Source organism: Melanotaenia boesemani, chromosome 7 (genome assembly GCF_017639745.1).
Source record: "Melanotaenia boesemani isolate fMelBoe1 chromosome 7, fMelBoe1.pri, whole genome shotgun sequence".
In the NCBI taxonomy this organism is placed as follows: Eukaryota; Metazoa; Chordata; class Actinopteri; order Atheriniformes; family Melanotaeniidae; genus Melanotaenia; species Melanotaenia boesemani.
The window spans coordinates 1,173,903-1,193,842 of record NC_055688.1 but is presented as its reverse complement, the minus strand read 5'-3'; the positions used below and the strand labels follow the sequence as shown (position 1 = coordinate 1,193,842).

At 43.6% G+C, this 19,940-nt stretch overlaps 1 protein-coding gene and 1 pseudogene across 1 annotated transcript; both read left to right on the top strand.

Annotated features, from left to right (window-relative positions):
- The first annotated feature begins 217 nt into the window (after positions 1-217).
- On the top strand, positions 218-12,918 carry nipsnap3a (nipsnap homolog 3A (C. elegans)). Its single transcript, XM_041990027.1, has 6 exons — positions 218-364; positions 8,156-8,363; positions 8,458-8,619; positions 8,691-8,840; positions 12,363-12,449; positions 12,578-12,918. The coding sequence occupies exons 1-6, from the start codon at positions 302-304 to the stop codon at positions 12,652-12,654; spliced, it is 747 nt and encodes a 248-aa protein (XP_041845961.1). The 5' UTR covers positions 218-301; the 3' UTR covers positions 12,655-12,918.
- Positions 12,919-15,560: 2,642 nt separating this feature from the next.
- On the top strand, positions 15,561-17,104 carry LOC121642937 (annotated as a pseudogene).
- Positions 17,105-19,940: the final 2,836 nt, after the last annotated feature.

Below are 19,940 nucleotides of genomic sequence, written 5' to 3'. Positions count from 1 at the left end.
AATAAATAATTAAGAAATGATCGATGTGTGACGTTTGACCGCAGCCAAATGACAGGACACCTCACTCTGCAGAAAACTTAGGATTTAAAATTCAAAAACAGACAGACAGACAGACAGACAGATAGACAAACGGACAGATAGACAGACAGACAGACAGATGGACAGACAGACAGACAGATAGACAAACAGACAGATAGACAGACAGACAGACAGACATCTTGGGGGTTTTTTTCTCTCAGAGTGGGACATCTGTTCATTAGAGGATCTCTCGGTTCTGTTACTCTTCGTCTTCATCGCGAGCATGTTGAAGTTGAACCGCTCTCTCAGACCCGCTTTGGTCTTTCTCAGATCTACTCCTGCACAGGTGAGTCCACCTGGAACTATTCAACAGAACCAGAACCGGACCACCGGCCTGCCACAGACTGAACAGAACCGCACGAACTTGCAGAAACCTGCTGCTTTTCTTGTGCTGTTTAAACACACGCAGACACAACCTCACAGAGACACACACACTCGCGTTCATCGTCAGCACCCTGCGGATCATCTCTACACTTGGTTCTGTGTGGTTCGGTTCGTGGTTTTGTGGCTTTAGTTTGTGTAGCTGATCTTTGATCAGACTTTTCAAGGTCGGAACCTGAAGTTTAACATTAGCCAGCAGCTGAGGGGCCCCGCAGGAGCTCTGGACCCTGAACGTCTCACGGCTTGCAGTCTGCGCGTCTGAGGTCTTTCATGGTCTTCAATGCAGGTTTATTGACTATGCACAGTGCTTTACAATAAACATTACAAGCATTACAGCGGGGAGCAGGAGAAACAGTTAAAAAATCTCAAATAGAAAAAAAAAAAGCAAAATATAAAAGTTAAAGTTTCACGAATAACCACTTGTTTTGATGAAAAAGTGTTTCTATCTGTTACAGTGCCGAAAAGAACCTGGTTTTATCTGATTACAAACACACACTGAGGGGTCATGGTCCATAGTCACGTATCAGTCAGCTGTAATTTCCCTGAAGACCACCAGGTGGCGGCAGAGAGCACAACCACCTCAGACTGCTCCACTCTGACCACTGTAGACGTCATCAGGACCAATTTAGACGTCATCAGAACCACTGTAGACGTCATCAGGACCAATTTAGACGTCATCAGGACCACTGTAGACGTTATCAGAACCACTGTAGACGTCATCAGAACCACTGTAGACGTCATCAGAACCAATTTAGATGTCATCAGAACCAATTTAGACGTTATCAGAACCACTGTAGACGTTATCAGAAGCACTGTAGATGTCATCAGAACCAATTTAGACGTTATCAGAACCAATTTAGACGTTATCAGAACCACTGTAGACGTCATCAGAACCAATTTAGACGTCATCAGAACCACTGTAGACGTTATCAGAACCAATTTAGACATTATCAGAACCACTGTAGGCGTCATCAGAACCACTTTAGACGTCATCAGAACCACTGTAGACGTTATCAGAACCACTGTAGACGTCATCAGAACCACTGTAGACGTCATCAGGACCAATTTAGACGTCATCAGGACCACTGTAGACGTCATCAGAACCAATTTAGACGTCATCAGAACCACTGTAGATGTTATCAGAACCACTGTAGACGTCATCAGAACCAATTTAGACATGATCAGAACCACTGTAGACGTCATCAGAACCAATTTAGACGTTATCAGAACCACTGTAGACGTCATCAGAACCACTGTAGACGTCATCAGAACCAATTTAGACGTCATCAGAACCACTGTAGATGTTATCAGAACCACTGTAGACGTCATCAGAACCAATTTAGACATGATCAGAACCACTGTAGACGTCATCAGAACCAATTTAGACGTTATCAGAACCACTGTAGACGTCATCAGAACCACTGTAGACGTCATCAGAACCAATTTAGACGTCATCAGAACCACTGTAGACTTTATCAGAACCACTGTAGACGTCATCAGAACCAATTTAGACGTCATCAGAACCACTGTAGACGTTATCAGAACCACTCTAGACGTCATCAGAACCAATTTAGATGTCATCAGAACCAATTTAGACGTTATCAGAACCACTGTAGACGTCATCAGAAGCACTGTAGACGTCATCAGAACCAATTTAGACGTTATCAGAACCACTGTAGACGTCATCAGAACCAATTTAGACGTTATCAGAACCAATTAAGACGTTATCAGAACCACTGTAGACGTCATCAGAACCAATTAAGACGTTATCAGAACCACTGTAGACGTCATCAAAACCAATTTAGACGTCATCAGAACCACTGTAGATGTTATCAGAACCACTGTAGACGTCATCAGAACCAATTTAGACTTTATCAGAACCACTGTAGACGTTATCAGAACCACTGTAGACGTCATCAGAACCAATTTAGACGTCATCAGAACCACTGTAGACGTCATCAGAACCACTGTAGACGTCATCAGGACCAATTTAGACGTCATCAGGACCACTGTAGACATCATCAGAACCACTGTAGACATCATCAGGACCAATTTAAACGTCATCAGGACCAATTTAGACGTCATCAGAACCAATTTAGACGTCATCAGAACCGCTGTAGACGTTATCAGAACCACTGTAGACGTCATCAGAACCAATTTAGACGTCATCAGAACCACTGTAGACGTCATCAGAACCACTGTACGTCATCAGGACTAGGCCTGTCGCGATAAGCAATAAGTCAATTAATTGAACGATAAGAAAATAAGAGCACGATAAGTTTGCTGGCCGCGATAATTTTTTTTCGTCCCCCCTTTACCATAGACTGTGTATGACAATAGGTTTCACTATGGAGTATTTCGACTAAACGCTCTGGTTTCTTGCGGAGTGATCTCTCTAGTGTCACGCTTGACTGCAGCATGTTGCAGCTCGAGCCGGTAAGCCGCATTTGTTTTGCATGGCTGCCAACACGCAATGGCCGTGAGACTTGCGTATTTAAGTGGCTTCTCACGCTCTCGCGCTAAACCTCCGATTCTCATGCTGAAATATGTAAATAATAGATGCAAGCATCTCCTCTTTTATTGTTTCGCTGCTTCCCACATGTAAGCAGAACACACACATTCTAGCTTACGACGTCAGTACAAAGCCCCCACTTCCTGGTCTACCGTAATAACCCCTGTAATCCGCAGGCACATTACGCAAATAGAATCAGCCTATATACTACCGTATATGACAAAATACACATTAAGAGCAATGCCGGCTAATCGAGAGGTTTGGGAGGATTCCCAGTGGGCCGCATAACTTTTGGGCCGGTGTCCCGGCGTATGTGAAAAAGGCGCTTTTATTTATTTAGTTTATTGACCTTTGAAAATGTGTACTTGCATTATTACGGCATATGTCACTATATTAGTTGAGAATGGTCTCAAAATGACACATTAGCGCTCTGCGCAATATTATCGTTTATCGCGATAATTTCTGAGAAAATTTATCGTACAGCTAAATTTGTTATCGTGACAGGCCTAATCAGGACCAATTTAGACGTCATCAGGACCACTGTAGACGTCATCAGGACCAATTTAGACGTAATCAGAACCAATTTAGACGTTATCAGAACCACTGTAGACGTCATCAGAACCAATTTAGACGTTATCAGAACCATTGTAGACTTTATCGGAACCACTGTAGACGTCATCAGGACCAATTTAGACGTCATCAGGACCAATTTAGACGTCATCAGAACCAATTTAGACGTCATCAGAACCGCTGTAGACGTTATCAGAACCACTGTAGACGTCATCAGAACCAATTTAGACGTCATCAGAACCACTGTAGACGTCATCAGAACCAATTTAGACGTCATCAGAACCACTGTAGACGTCATCAGAACCACTGTACGTCATCAGGACCAATTTAGACGTCATCAGGACCACTGTAGACGTCATCAGGACCAATTTAGACGTAATCAGAACCAATTTAGACGTTATCAGAACCACTGTAGACGTCATCAGAACCAATTTAGACGTTATCAGAACCAATTTAGACATTATCAGAACCACTGTAGACGTCATCAAAACCAATTTAGACATCATCAGAACCACTGTAGACTTTGTCGGAACCACTGTAGACGTCATCAGGACCAATTTAGACGTCATCAGGACCACTGTAGACGTCATCAGAACCAATTTAGACGTCATCAGAACCACGGTAGATGTTATCAGAACCACTGTAGACGTCATCAGAACCAATTTAGACATCATCAGAACCACTGTAGACGTCATCAGAACCACTGTAGACGTCATCAGAACCAATTTAGAAGTCATCAGAACCACTGTAGACTTTATCAAAACTACTGTAGACGTTATCAGAACCACTGTAGACGTCATCAGAACCAATTTAGACGTCATCAGAACCACTGTAGACGTCATCAGAACCACTGTAGACGTCATCAGGACCAATTTAGACATCATCAGGACCACTGTAGACATCATCAGAACCACTGTAGGCGTCATCAGGACCAATTTAGACGTCATCAGAACCAATTTAGACGTCATCAGAACGACTGTAGACGTCATCAGAACCACTGCAGACGTCATCAGGACCAATTTAGACGTCATCAGGACCACTGTAGATGTCATTAGAACCAATTTAGACGTTATCAGAACCACTGTAGACGTCATCAGAACCAATTTAGACGTCATCAGAACCACTGTAGACGTCATCAGAACCACTGTAGACGTCATCAGGACCAATTTAGACGTCATCAGGACCACTGTAGACGTTATCAGAACCACTGTAGACGTCAACAAAACCAATTTAGACGTCATCAGAACCACTGTAGATGTTATCAGAACCACTGTAGACGTCATCAGAACCAATTTAGACATCATCAGAACCACTGTAGACGTCATCAGAACCACTGTAGACGTCATCAGAACCAATTTAGACGTCATCAGAACCACTGTAGACTTTATCAGAACCACTATAGACGTTATCAGAACCACTGTAGACGTCATCAGAACCAATTTAGACGTCATCAGAACCACTGTTGACGTCATCAGAACCACTGTAGACGTCATCAGGACCAATTTAGACGTCATCAGGACCACTGTAGACATCATCAGAACCACTGTAGACGTCATCAGGACCAATTTAGACGTCATCAGGACCAATTTAGACGTCATCAGAACCAATTTAGACGTCATCAGAACCACTGTAGACGTTATCAGAACCACTGTAGACGTCATCATAACCAATTTAGACGTCATCGGAACCACTGTAGACGTCATCAGAACCACTGTAGACGTCATCAGGACCAATTTAGACGTCATCAGGACCACTGTAGACGTCATCAGGACCAATTTAGATGTAATCAGAACCAATTTAGACGTTATCAGAACCACTCTAGACGTCATCAGAACCAATTTAGACGTTATCAGAACCAATTTAGACATTATCAGAACCACTGTAGACGTCATCAAAACCAATTTAGACGTCATCAGAACCATTGTAGACTTTATCGGAACCACTGTAGACGTCATCAGGACCAATTTAGACGTCATCAGGACCACTGTAGACGTCATCAGAACCAATTTAGACGTCATCAGAACCACGGTAGATGTTATCAGAACCACTGTAGACGTCATCAGAACCAATTTAGACATCATCAGAACCACTGTAGACGTTATCAGAACCACTGTAGACGTCATCAGAACCAATTTAGACGTCATCAGAACCACTGTAGACTTTATCAGAACCACTGTAGACGTTATCAGAACCACTGTAGACGTTATCAGAACCACTGTAGATGTCATCAGAACCACTTTAGACGTTATCAGAACCAATTTAGACGTCATCAGAACCACTGTAGAAGTCATCAGAACCAATGTAGACATCATCAGAACCAATTTAGACGTCATCAGAACCACTGTAGACGTTATCAAAACCAATTTAGACATCATCAGAACCACTGTAGACGTCATCAGGACCAATTTAGACATCATCAGAACCACTGTAGACGTCATCAGAACCACTGTAGACGTCATCAGAACCAATTTAGACGTCATCAGGACCACTGTAGATGTCATCAGAACCAATTTAGATGTCATCAGAACCACTGTAGACGTTATCAGAACCACTGTAGACGTTATCAGAACCACTGTAGACGTCATCAGAACCACTGTAGACGTTATCAGAACCAATTTAGACGTTGTCAGAACCACTGTAGACGTCATCAGAACCAATTTAGACGTCATCAGAACCACTGTAGACTTTATCAGAACCACTGTAGACGTCATCAGAACCAATTTAGACGTCATCAGAACCACTGTAGACGTTATCAGAACCACTGTAGACGTCATCAGATCCACTGTAGACGTCATCAGAACCACTGTAGACGTCATCAGAACCAATTTAGACGTTATGAGAACCACTGTAGACGTCATCAGAACCACTGTAGACGTTATCAGAACCACTGTAGACGTCATCAGAACCACTGCAGACGTCATCAGGACCAATTTAGACGTCATCAGGACCACTGTAGATGTCATTAGAACCAATTTAGACATTATCAGAACCACTGTAGACGTCATCAGAACCAATTTAGACGTCATCAGAACCACTGTAGACGTCATCAGGACCAATTTAGACGTCATCAGGACCACTGTAGACGTTATCAGAAGCACGGTAAGACGTCATCAGAACCAATTTTAGACGTTATCTGAACAATTTTAGACGTTATCAGAACCACCTGTAGATGTCATCAGAACCAATTTAAACGTCAATCAGAACCACATGTAGACTTTATCGGAACAATTTTAGACGTCATCGGAACCACTGTAGACGTTATCAGAACCACTGTAGACGTCATCAGAACCACTGCAGACGTTCATCAGGACAAATTTAGACGTCATCAGGACCACTGTAGATGTCATTAGAACCAATTATAGACGTTATCAGAACCACTGTAGACGTCATCAGAACCAATTTAGAAGTCATCAGAACCACTGTAGACGTCATTAGAACCACTGTAGACGTCATCCAGGACCAATTTAGACGTCATCAGGACCACTGTTAGACGTTATCAGAACCACTGTAGACGTCTCAGGACCAATTTAGACGTCATCAGAACCAATTTAGACGTCATCAGAACCACTGGTAGACGTTTATCAGAACCACTGTAGACGTCATCAGAACCAATTTAGACGTTATCAGAACCACTGTAGAGCGTCAATCAGAACCAGTTTAGACGTCATCAGTACCAATTTAGACGTCATCAGAACCACTGTAGACGTTATCAGAACCACTCTAGACGTCATCAGAACCAATTTAGACATCATCAGAACCACTGTAGACGTCATCAGAACAACTGTAGACGTCATCAGAACCACTGTAGACGTCATCAGAACCAATTTAGATGTCATCAGAACCACTGTAGACGTTATCAGAACCACTGTAGACGTTATCAGAACCACTGTAGACGTCATCAGAACCAATTTAGATGTTATCAGAACCAATTTAGACGTTATCAGAACCACTGTAGACGTTATCAGAACCACTGTAGACGTCATCAGAACCAGTTTAGACCACTATCAGAACTACTTCAGACCACATCACTTTGGATCGCTTCAGAATCTCAGCTGAGTTACTTTAGACCATTTCAGAATCACTCCAGAATTCATGGCTGTTTGACAAATGCAGGAATTTTTTCATAAAAGTTCATTTTTAGGTTTTTCTGATTACTTGAATAAAATTCAGCGTCTGAAAGAAGGACCTTTCCCTTGTCCTCTCCTGCTGTCCCTGTCCCCTCATCTCTTTGTCGTCTCCTTTGTCTCTGTTGATGTTGCAGAAATGAGTTGTTGATGTTTGATTTCTGGAGAATTTGATGTTTTTTTTCTCTTTAAGGTCCTGGCCTCCTGTGTTGTCATCGGTGGAGACAGGAGATGTCTTTGCTGCCCTGTCATGTCTTCTTGCAACCTCCCCATGTCATTCCTTTTGTCCTCCTTGTTGTGTCTTTCCTTGTGTCCTCATTGAGTCTGAGTTTTGGTTCTGTTGGTTTGTGCCTCTTGAGTTTGGACTCATTTCAAACATGGCCGACCCATTTTGGGCCACTGGTCCTGTTGGGCCCGTCCATGACTATATTCTGATCAGCTTAGTGTTTCTGTCAGAGTGAGACCTCTTCTTTCTCTCTCGTCTTTGCAGCCTCATGTGCTCTTCTCTACCGGGTCCCAGCAGGAACACAAAACCTTCTACGAGTTCCGGACCTACTGCATCTGCCCGGACCAGAACGCTGCCTTCCTTAAACTGACCAATGAGAAGATCCACCTGCGCACGGCGCACTCTGAGCTGATTGGCTATTGGAGTGTCGAGTATGGCGGTCTGAACAAAGTTTTCCATATATGGAAGTACGGTGAGGAACCTCTTCTGCTGTCTCTGAGTCACTCCCTTCTTCTTCGTGGGATGAGTTAGTGACTTCCTCTCTTCTTCCTCCTCCTCCCCCACAGACAGTTACTCCCAGCGGGCAGCTGTTCGGGCAGCTCTGTCTCAGGACCCCTTCTGGATCTCAGAGTACATCTCTAAGGCCATCCCGATGCTGACGTCACAGGACAACGAGGTAACATACCTGGTTCCTTGGAGCCGCCTGCAGAGACCGCCTCATGATGGAGGTAAGCCCCGCCCCCACAGTGAGGCACTGCAGGGCAGCCGTGGGTTCTGACAGCAGGTGACTGTGTTTCAGGTGTGTTTGAGCTGATCTCGTACCAGATGCGTCCTGGTGGGCCGGCAGTTTGGGGCAAAGACTTCCAGGCCGCCATCACCTCCCATGATGCACCGGGGTACGGCAAGCTGCTGGGAGCATTCCACAGTGAGTTTGGCCCGCTGAACCGAGGTATGAGACGCCGTGTGACATCACACATCAAACACGTTCTGTTCTGTGATGCCATGTGATCAGTGATGTCACCATGATGTGTTCAATGTCGAGCCGTCAAGCTCGTTAACTTCTTCCTCCATTTTTCATCTCAGACCTGAAACATTCTAGAAAAAGTTGTATCTTTTCCCATTTCCCATTCTTTCTCCCAACACTTCCAAGACACATCAGTGATGGGAGTAATGGCATTAAAATAAACAGCGTTACGTTTTTCAGTACCAGTAAGTAGTTACGCCGTCGCTGAGGATTAAAGGTTACTGACAGCACATTACTATAAGATGAGACTCATTTTTGTTTTGGGTGAACAGAAGTTTCCCATTTGTTGGGACGAGGACCCGACCGATATGGATCGTTTCAAACCGATTCCGATATTTGGCAGAAAAAAAATCTGATTATAAATTGAATTATATAACCTTAAAAAATGTCAATCTATATATGAACTGTATAAACGAATGATGAATTAATTAAATATATCTTGTTTTGTACTTCTTGCTGATGTAAATTAGAAGTAGGTTAAAGTACAGGTAGAAAAATACATATAAGGTGTTTGCCTTATATAACCAACATGAGTGAAGTTAAACTTTATTTATGCAGCCTTCTGATGCTCTTCAATGTTAAATGACATTTTCTTTAATATTTTCTTTGTCATGAAATATATCATGGTATGTATCATATATGAACCAAAATAAAAACCAGAGATGTTTTTCTCAAATGTCAGAAAGACGTCATCTTTGATAGAGTTGTATTTTAAATATAATGGTGCTGCCATGAATAAAAATCCTCCCCTCTGCATCCACATCTCTCCACCTAAAATACTCCTCAACCTGCAGCTGACAGAGTGATGAACACTCGTTCTGTATGCTTAGATATTTTATACACCTTTATTTCTGCAATTACTGGCTACTTAGCTAATGCTATGCTAGGTTGGGATAACAGCGATGTTATTGCTAACATAGAGTTATGACTGGCCGTTTTTTAGGAATAACTTAACCACAGGATATGTGTGAAACAAGTGGCAACCGCCAGCTGTAAAATGTGAAGCCGATGTGGAAGTGCAAAAAACTGCAGTTCCCCCCTCGTCCACTAGGGGCTCCAAAATAGAGTAAATCCCCATAGACTCCTATGTTAAAAAGACCAACTTCACAGCAGAAATAAACTGTTTAAAGCCTGGTACAAAAATCCATTTAGGATTTATAGGTCAAGTTTACCTTCATGACAACTGTGGAGGGGGGGTGAATTTTTTTTCTAACTCATCTATTTTGATGTTATTTAATCTTTGAAATTAGCATAATTAGGGGCATGTCCTTTTGATTGACAGGTGTCCAATATTCTGGCAAGAAGGGGAGAGTGCTGCACAACCGCGGTTTTTAACCGGCTAACAGCACACCTTAGCTTTAGTCTGCCTACCTCCATTAGCCCCAGTTAGCTCACGTTAGCTCATGTTAGATCTGAGATCTGAGTCAGTTAGCTTTTAGCTACGGGCAGCTTGGAGTTTGATAGACGTCAATCATCCACCCCCACACTCACAGTCCCCCTCTCAGCCACTTTGCCCATTTTTGTATTTTCCGGGAGTGACGGCTGATGTGACGCTGCCAATATGGCGGCGGTAGGAACCGCCCAACGAGCCTTCACTTTTGCTCTTCAGACACCTATGGGGTGACGTCACAGAGGCTCCGCCCATCTTTTATATTCAGTCTATGGTGTGAACTGCCGACGGTCAGCCGGTTCCTAGACGTGCTACTATGACAAGTTAACGTTGGCAATTGCTCTATTACATTTTACATGCCACATACCTGTTCGACGGTGCTTCACACTTCAAAATAAGAGTTACCGCTTTCAGCAGTTAGCCAAAACAGCGCCTTAGCTATTTAGCCACAACTTTAGCAATGCAGTGTAAATAAAAAGCTGACCGACACAAACGAAGCACGCGTCACTCATCATTACAACATGGTAACCAGAGTTAAACTGAAACTGTAGACATGCTGAGTCATTAATTGTACAACAATTATGTTTAAAACTTACTGCTGGGAAGCTCAACTCAGACCACTGCTTTAATATAACCTGTCTTTAGCTACTAGCTACCCCTGTAAGAAAAAAGACAGGGGGATGACTGTGGGTTGAAGTGAGTCAGAGCTCCATCTAGTGGACAAACGCCGCAAAGACATCATTCTGTATACTCCAACACGTAACCGCATTTACTATTTAATGAGAAAGTAAGAATAAATCGGCGTATAATCAGCAAAACAACGTTGATATTGGTCATTTTGAAAAGGGCTAATATCGGCCGATTTAATCGGCTTGCCGATTAATTGGTCGGGCCCTATTTGGGACTGTATTATGCTGCTGCTACAGTGGAGAGGAGGCAGAGGGATACGGTTAAAACTGGGAAATACACTCAATGAGTGTATTTGACTAGAAGAGTTGTGTTGTGACTGGGTGCAAGCTAAGAATAAAGCAGCATTATATGTTCGAGTGAGAAGTTGTTCCTGAATTATTTTCACCACCTAAATTCAGTTAATAGTGAACGGTGCAGATAGTGTTCTACTATAATCCTGCATGCTGATGCTGAGTTATCCACATGTTGCTCTGCCACACGTGCTCTGGTCACTGTAAGTGAACTGATCAGGACAAATGGACTGAGCTGCTCTGAACAGCATTCGCTTCGGGATTATCTGCACTACTTACCACTGTCCTTTCTTTAGTCTCTGCCACATAGAAAATGTCTCGTTTTTATAAACCTTTTCTCTCCTGTTTGTTTACATTAGGCGATGTTACTCGTGAGAGATGGAGGTGGGGCCATTTAGGGAGTTTTGTTGTGATCGGTCACGGTTGGCCCTCGGAGGCCCCCTTCTGGCTCCGGGCCCCAAGCATTTACCTGGTTTGCCTGCTGACAAGCAGCAACTAAGCTAATCATCATGACTAACCTATGATGTCATTATCGTTATTCTCATTATTAGAACTGAACTTTAGCCTGAGATGTAAAACTGGATGAAAAGACACTGATGATGAAACATGAAATATGTTGTGTTTAAAAGTCATAGGAAATTTCAGAGTCTGTCTTTTTTCTGGTTGAAGCTGAAACAGAAATGAGCTAAAAACCTTTGACTCCTTTGATGTTGCTGATCAATAAAATGAAAGATCTCATTGGTGATTTCAGGGATGATGTCGAAAAAGAAGGCAGAGCTAAAAACTTCTGGTCTTTTCTCAGAGACCCAAAAGTTAGAATATCCAGATGATAGTGAATGCAGCATTAACTTAAATATGATGATGATGAAGATGATGATAGAAATTATGAAGGTGATGACGTTTAACATGATGACAATGGTGAAGGTGATAATAAAGATGAGTAATTAGGTGATGAAGATATTGATAAGGACAAAGATAATGAAGATGATGACTATAATGGTGATGATGAAAACGATGATTGTTATGATGATAAAGATGATGAAGGTAGTAATGATGATTTTACTCTCTCTCCCTCAGTTCACACCCTGTGGTGGTTTCAGAGTGCCGACCATCGAGCTGGAATTCGACACACAGCTCACACTGATGCCAGAGTGGTCGCTGCAGGTGAGGCTCCGCCCCCTCATCAGGAAGTGATGACCATCATCTCTTCCTATAGTTCCATGAAAAGATCAGGTATTCTTCAGAGAATGATCAGGGATCAGTAATCAGTGACTGGTGTTTGTGTGTTTTAGTCCGAAGAAGTGTCGTCCATCTCGACTCTCAGAGGAACCAGCTCATGTTTCCATGTCCTTTCTCCCCAATGAAGTGACTTCCTGTTGTCTCCATGGCAACGGATGTTCTCATGTTCAGTTTGTTAACATGAACCTGCAGCGCCTGACTGTGAGCTCAACCCCATTCCTTGGATGAGCCAATCATAGCTCCAGGGGCAGAGACTGAACTGAGAATCAGCTGACTGACATCAGCACCTGCGGTGGATGTTGGAAGTGGGCGGAGCTTCATTCAAGCATCTCTGATGTGACTGACAAGAGCGATAATGTGAAACTGATCAATAAAGTTTGACTGTTTGAATGTTGATTAGAGGTTTTATTCATGTTTTTGACACAAACTGATGAACATGAGTCAGAAAAGCAGAGGACTCATTTCTGCATGTTTAGACAAGTGTACTAACAAATAATGTCTTCTGTTATTAAAACAGAGACTGCTGGGGACGTCCCATGATGTTTACTTTTAGAACCTCTAGGAACCACAATTAACCTGCAGTCTGAGACTGAAGTGCTCTGTTGGAAAAATCTGGAGCTATGGGATCTTTAAGACCTTGGTGACGAGGTTGGTAAGAGGTTTGTGTGACTTTGGATGTAACAGGAACCAGTGAAGAGAAAACTGAAGAAACATGAGAAAGCAGCCCTTTAAATCAGTTTTATAAGGAGTCAAAGTACAAATCCTGCACCAAAATAGCTCCAAGTTCCTCCTAGTAGTAGTGGAAGCTAAAATGAAATCATTTAATAAACGATGAAACACAACTGTACATGAATAAGTACAGGTTATCATAGTTCAGATCAGTGGCACTGAATCCGGTGTGCCTGATTGTGTTTGTTTGTGTGGTTGCTGCAGCATTATCACGCTAATCAGTCAAAACCTTTCAACCTTTATTTACTTTTATTGAAAAAAAAAAAGTATTTCTGGTGTTTAAAACTGCTACCACATCTGAACATGAACTTAAAACAACAATTGTAAAAAATAATTAAGTACTTAAAACATTGTGTGTTCCCATTATATGTCATATTCAAATATCTGAGTATTTTTATTCAGATAATCATCAAACTCGGAACTGTGTTGTTTAATTAAACTATTTTACCCAGTAAACATGGTACTTGTATGATTGTCAAAATTATCAAAAAGATAACCGGAAAAATGGCCATCTTTGACTAAATATACTTACATTTTCAAAAGTTAATACACTTTTCCTGTCTTTTGATCTGCTTCATTAAGCCACCTTTTAAACCTATATTGGTCTACATGAAATTCAACATTATAAAATAAATGACGTAATGTTTAGTGAAAATGTACATATCGAGCTCTAGTAAAACATCAACAGGATGTTTTTTCGTGAATGATTTTTGTTTTTCCACCAACATAAAAAAACTTAAAAAAATAATAATAACAACAACTTAAGTATCATTAATTTGCCTCATTAAGAATTAGTAACATTGATTCTTCCAGAGATTCATCTTTGTTTTGAGGGACTGTTTTTATGCTGTTTAGTCAAACTACTGCATGTCGGAAATATTCGGTCATCTTCATGAACATTTTTCACTTCCTGTCGAATGCCGCCTCTTTCTTGAAGAGGCCCATGTTATTGAATGACATAAGTTGATTCTAACCAATGGGAAGGAGACTTATGACACACTAAACCAATTGGAGACGTTTCCGGTTAAAGGCGGGGACTAAGCAAATAGTATATATATGTCTGGTCTCTCAACCGTTAGACATTTCTCTCTTGCACAGGACACATAAAGGTCCATCAGTGGGAGGCAAACATATCCCCCTCTTCTTCTACTAACTTTGTGCGTGAAACGTCGGTTGAGGAAAAATGGTGAGTTTAAGGGTGTGTGCTGTGATTTATTACAACAGAATCATTTGAATTTAAAAGTGACGAGTGATTATATGTTCTTTTATTAAGCCTAAAATGCTAACATTCGTTAGCTAAATCTCAGGTTAGTTAACGTCAGTGAGAAACTGACTGAAAAGAGCACAGATCGAACTCGGCCTTCATACTGAAGAGCTGGAAATGGACGGGCGTGGTACCGGCTCCTTCATCCATTATATGAAAAGTGCTTTAGTAAGATGGCGGTCAGGCCTGCGCTCGCGAGGGGCCTGTTTGAATGGGTGCATCATAACTCAGTAGTTTTGTGGCGCCATTAGAAAGGTTTTAACAAAAATCTCCTTAAACCAATATTAATAGTGCGCCAGCCTTCAGTCGCGCGTACGAAGAAGATGATCACGACGTCGGTAAGATTTTCGACCATCATGCATTGCGCCCCCATTCAGCATCCAGCGCTCTTATTAGCAATTGGGGTAATGATGTAAGTCTTTTTTCAATGTCAATTTAGTAAATTATAGCAAATTGGTAACATTGTTTTAGTAATGGGTAGGCATTTTATAAGCTACTAGCTTCAGCCTACACCCTTTTGGTCTTTATGTCTTTTGTTTTGTTTTTTCATTTCTGTAATGGTGTTATTTACTAACCACTATGCTAAATAATAAATAAATAAATGCTAGGTGCTAGCGGCTAATGCTAGGTGCCAACGCCCCCCCCTCCCCCCCCTTTTTTTTAATGATACTTTATTTTAAATTGGCTTTTTTTTTTTTTTTTTCTTTTAATTCACAATTTTAGTTGAATTCGTCCCTGAACTTTTATGTAAGGGAGGAACTGACAACAGACTCAGGCTTCATGGTTTTTATTTGTCCCTGTTCAGTCTTGAGGGACATTATGCAGGTGTCTGGAGCCATGATCTAGTTTTCTGCTTATAAACGTTAATGTGGCAGGACAAATTTTTACACTAACAGGCTTTAATATTTTATTTTCCCCTCTCTCCCCCACTTCCAACCTTGCACTGCCACTTTTAGCTGTGAGTGTATCTCAGTGCATGTTGGCCAGGCCGGTGTCCAGATTGGAAATGCCTGCTGGGAGCTTTACTGTCTGGAACATGGATCCAGCCTGATGGGCAGATGCACAGCGACAAGACCATTGGAGGAGGAGACGATTCCTTCAACACCTTCTTCAGTGAGACTGGAGCTGGAAAACATGTCCCCAGGGCCGTCTTTGTAGACCTGGAACCAACTGTCATCGGTAAGAACCCCCACTTCAGCTTTCAGTGAAAGCGTCTTGCAAACCAGAGCTCATTAAGGTTGTTTCCTCAGATGAGGTACGTACCGGGACCTACCGCCAGCTGTTCCACCCTGAGCAAGCTGATCACTGGTAAGGAGGATGCCTGCCAACAACTACGCCCCGTGGACACTACACATTGGAAAGGAGATCATTGACCTGGTTCTGGATAGGATCCGTAAACTGGTGAGTAAAATCACAGGTTTAGGCGCCGGTGGAGGCACATGATGTGATAAACTTTTCATAACTGGTCTCCATCTCTGTCCTCAGGCGGACCAGTGCACACGGCCTTCAGGCTTCCTGGTTTTCCACAGCTTTGGTGGAGGAACCGGCTCTGGTTTCACCTCCCTGCTCATGGAGCGTCTTTCTGTGGACTACGGCAAGAAGTCCAAGCTGGAGTTCTCCATCTACCCAGCCCCCCAGGTGTCCACTGCCGTGGTGGAGCCCTACAACTCCATCCTGACCACCCACACCACCCTGGAGCACTCCGACTGCGCCTTCATGGTGGACAACGAGGCCATCTACGACATCTGCCGCAGGAACCTGGACATTGAGCGCCCCACCTACACCAACCTGAACCGGCTGATCAGTCAGATCGTGTCCTCCATCACCGCCTCTCTTCGTTTCGACGGCGCTCTCAACGTTGATCTGACCGAGTTCCAGACCAACTTGGTGCCGTATCCCCGCATCCACTTCCCTCTGGCTACCTACGCCCCCGTCATCTCTGCCGAGAAGGCCTACCACGAGCAGCTGACGGTGGCCGAGATCACAAACGCCTGCTTCGAGCCGGCCAATCAGATGGTGAAGTGTGACCCCCGTCACGGCAAGTACATGGCCTGCTGCCTTCTGTACCGAGGCGACGTGGTGCCGAAAGACGTCAACGCGGCCATCGCCACCATCAAAACCAAGAGATCCATTCAGTTTGTGGACTGGTGTCCCACCGGGTTCAAGGTGGGCATCAACTACCAGCCCCCCACCGTGGTTCCTGGTGGAGACCTGGCCAAGGTCCAGAGAGCCGTGTGCATGCTGAGCAACACCACCGCCATCGCTGAGGCCTGGGCTCGCCTGGACCACAAGTTTGATCTCATGTACGCCAAGAGGGCCTTCGTCCACTGGTATGTAGGAGAAGGGATGGAGGAGGGAGAGTTTTCGGAGGCCAGAGAGGACATGGCTGCTCTGGAGAAGGATTATGAAGAAGTGGGAGTTGACTCCGTTGAAGGAGAGGGAGAAGAGGAAGGAGAGGAGTACTGAGCTTAAACAGGAAGTTGTGGTTCCAAGTTAACATTCCCCACGTTCAAAGAGGTAATGGTTAAATAGAAAGAGGTTATACGTGTTAATGTTTCCACATGTTCAATAAAAATGTCTGAACGGCTGTTTTTGTTTGTCTGGATAAATATCAGAAGTTTAACTCTGACAGACGGTTTGTAGTTGAACTGATTTTACAGAAACTAAAGCTTTGATTCAGCAGTTGAGTCAGTGGTTGGCAACATGATCAAACGGAAGCAGTGAGCTCCTTAATAATAAACATGATGGGTGCCAACGATCTCCACCTCTCTGCTCCAGCTGCACATTAGCATGTAGCAGCAACGGACTGCAAACAGAAGAGCGGCTGCTGAATTATCCACTGATGGGACGGAACCGTCTGGGTTCAGCCGAGAAATCAGCCAGTTTAAAAATCCTCCTGGAATTTGTACCGGTTCATTTGAAAGCTGCTGGCTGAGTTCAAGTTGCCATGAGTTCAGGTTCAGTTTTATTTCAAGCAGAGTGAATGGCTTTATGGGATGAAATGGGCTCTATAAACCATCCTGTCATCAACTCGTAGTTCAAATAAATATCTTGTGATTTGGTGTCAGGACTATGACGAGGGCCACTGGCCCCAGAACGTGTGAGAAACCTGGATTTATGTGGTTTTAAAGTTTCTGGGGACTGGATTCCAAACACCGACTGGTTAAATCTAAAGAAATTTGAAGTGAAGACCAGACTGAAGCAGCAGCTTGAGGAACCCAGCAGACCCTCCAGCAGAGGGCGCACACAGACCAGCCGTTCTCAGAGCTCCGTCAGGAACACGGCGGCTCTGCTCGGTAAATGAACATTTCCAGGTTCTCACAGGAACATGCAGATTTTCTAAAGCTGAATCATCCAAACTTTTAATGAGCTGATGGTTGTTGACGTGAACAGATGTTGCAGCTGTTACCTCTTCTTCTCCAGGCCTGTTGTCCTGTTTCCTGTCTGAAATGAGCCCAAAATAAGTTGATCTTCACGTCTACAAGGGCTGCATGTTTAACCTTGGTCTCTAAAGAAAGCTGAGACATGACAGAGACACTACAGGCGTGTCAGAACCAACACGTGTTGCTGTGTCAAAGTAAATTCACCTGGAACACAGCAGAAAATGTTCTAAAAAGTCACCTGAGCAGGTTTCCAGGTGTTTGATGGAGGTGTTACGCAGGTAAGAATCCCAGGAAGCCTCAGCCGATGATGATGATGGACGCCTCTATCAATGGTCAGAGTCAGGAGGATCCAGGGACAGCCCCACATTCACCGTAGAGCCACCATGAGGGTCCAGGAAGAAGAAGCCCAAGATAGAGAATCCTTCACTATACACCTCCTTCATCTCCATGGAAACCAGCAGGACCTTCATGGTTCATGTCATTCAAAGGCAGAGTCACAGGAGAACACGTTAGCAGAGTTAGAGCTGGAATCAACTTTTCACCACCAGCAGCAGCAGTAAGACCTGGTTTCTGGTTCTGGCTGCTCGCTCCAGAGTTTCTGTCCCACCGTGATGAGACGGACGTCTCTGGAACCAGCAGCGTCTCTGCTGTCATGTGACTCTGCTTTGTGTGGAGGAACTAGCAGAAGCTCTAAAGTGGACAGAGCTGCTCTCATGGTTTTCTTCCATTTCCACAGAACTGCTTGGAGTTCGAACTGTGTTTGTTTTGGATGCCGACGCTTGGTAGAGTCTTTCAGCCCAGTTTCTCCCGCCATGTTGCTAAGCTACATGTTAGCATTGCTGCTTCCTGGTGTCTGCTAACATCTGCTGGACTGCAGGATCTCATGCTGACCCCTGTACAGGAGGCTCTTGTCCAGGAGCTGCTCCATCTCTCCTGCTGGTCTGGAAGTCGCCACCGCTTCCACACAAACATGTGGAAATCATTCTGTTTCTGGTGAGTGCTTCACATCCAGATTCCCATCAGACCGGTTCATCCTCAGTCTCAGCCCCCAGTGGGGGTTTAACTGTAGTAAAACCTGCTGGATGCCCAGCGTGGGATACATGGAAATATAAGATTTACATGGTAAAGGGATCTCAGTAGTAACCTTGAGGAAAAACATGATACATTCCGGGTGGTCCAGCAGGGATGTCCGGGGTAAATTTACACATTTTAAAATCATACACAGGTACTGGTTTCCACCATACGGCTTTCTTCCCCACATAGTAACGCAGTACCTGGATGAAGCTGCCTGCCTCACACACACTCTCCTCACACACATTCTCCTCATCTAAACTGGTGTCCAACGTTTATCATCTGATAGATATTAATAAAAGTTTGCCGGGGTCCTCGAAGGTCATCCAGCCTCTGGAGCTTTTAGAAGTTGTTGGTTCTATTCAGTGTTGTCCAGATAAGAAAACAGCAGCTACTGTAATGGAGGTTTTACAGACAACTGCAACGAGTCCAGGATGCTGCTGCTTGTGTCCTCACAAAGACCAGAAAAAGGAACACATCACTCTGGTTCTCACATCTTTTACCTGGTTTCCTGTGAAATGCTGCTGCTGGTGAACAAGGCTGTGAATGGTTCTGGACCAGAATATAAGTCTGATCTGCTGACACCATATGAGCCACCGAGACTTCTGAGATCATCTGGGTCCAGTTTGTTTTCCATCCAGAGAGTAAAATCTAAACATTTCATTTTTCTGCTTCTGATATCTGGAACAAAATACCAGCAAACCTGAAGTCGGATCCAGACCAGTTCTGGGAATCTGCAGCTTCACTCGTTTTAACACACGAGTTAACTTCTCGCTGACTAACATTTAAAAAATTACTTTCCACTGAAGAGTTTATTAAACTTCAAATGTGAGTCCTGGAAAAATGTAACCTTTTCTCATGTTTACTTCCTGGTTTCAGGAGATCAGTCAGCTGCTTCAATGAATCATGGTGATGTAATCATAATCGTGTGTGTGTGTGTGTGTGTGTGCATTAAGAAGTGGTCAGAGA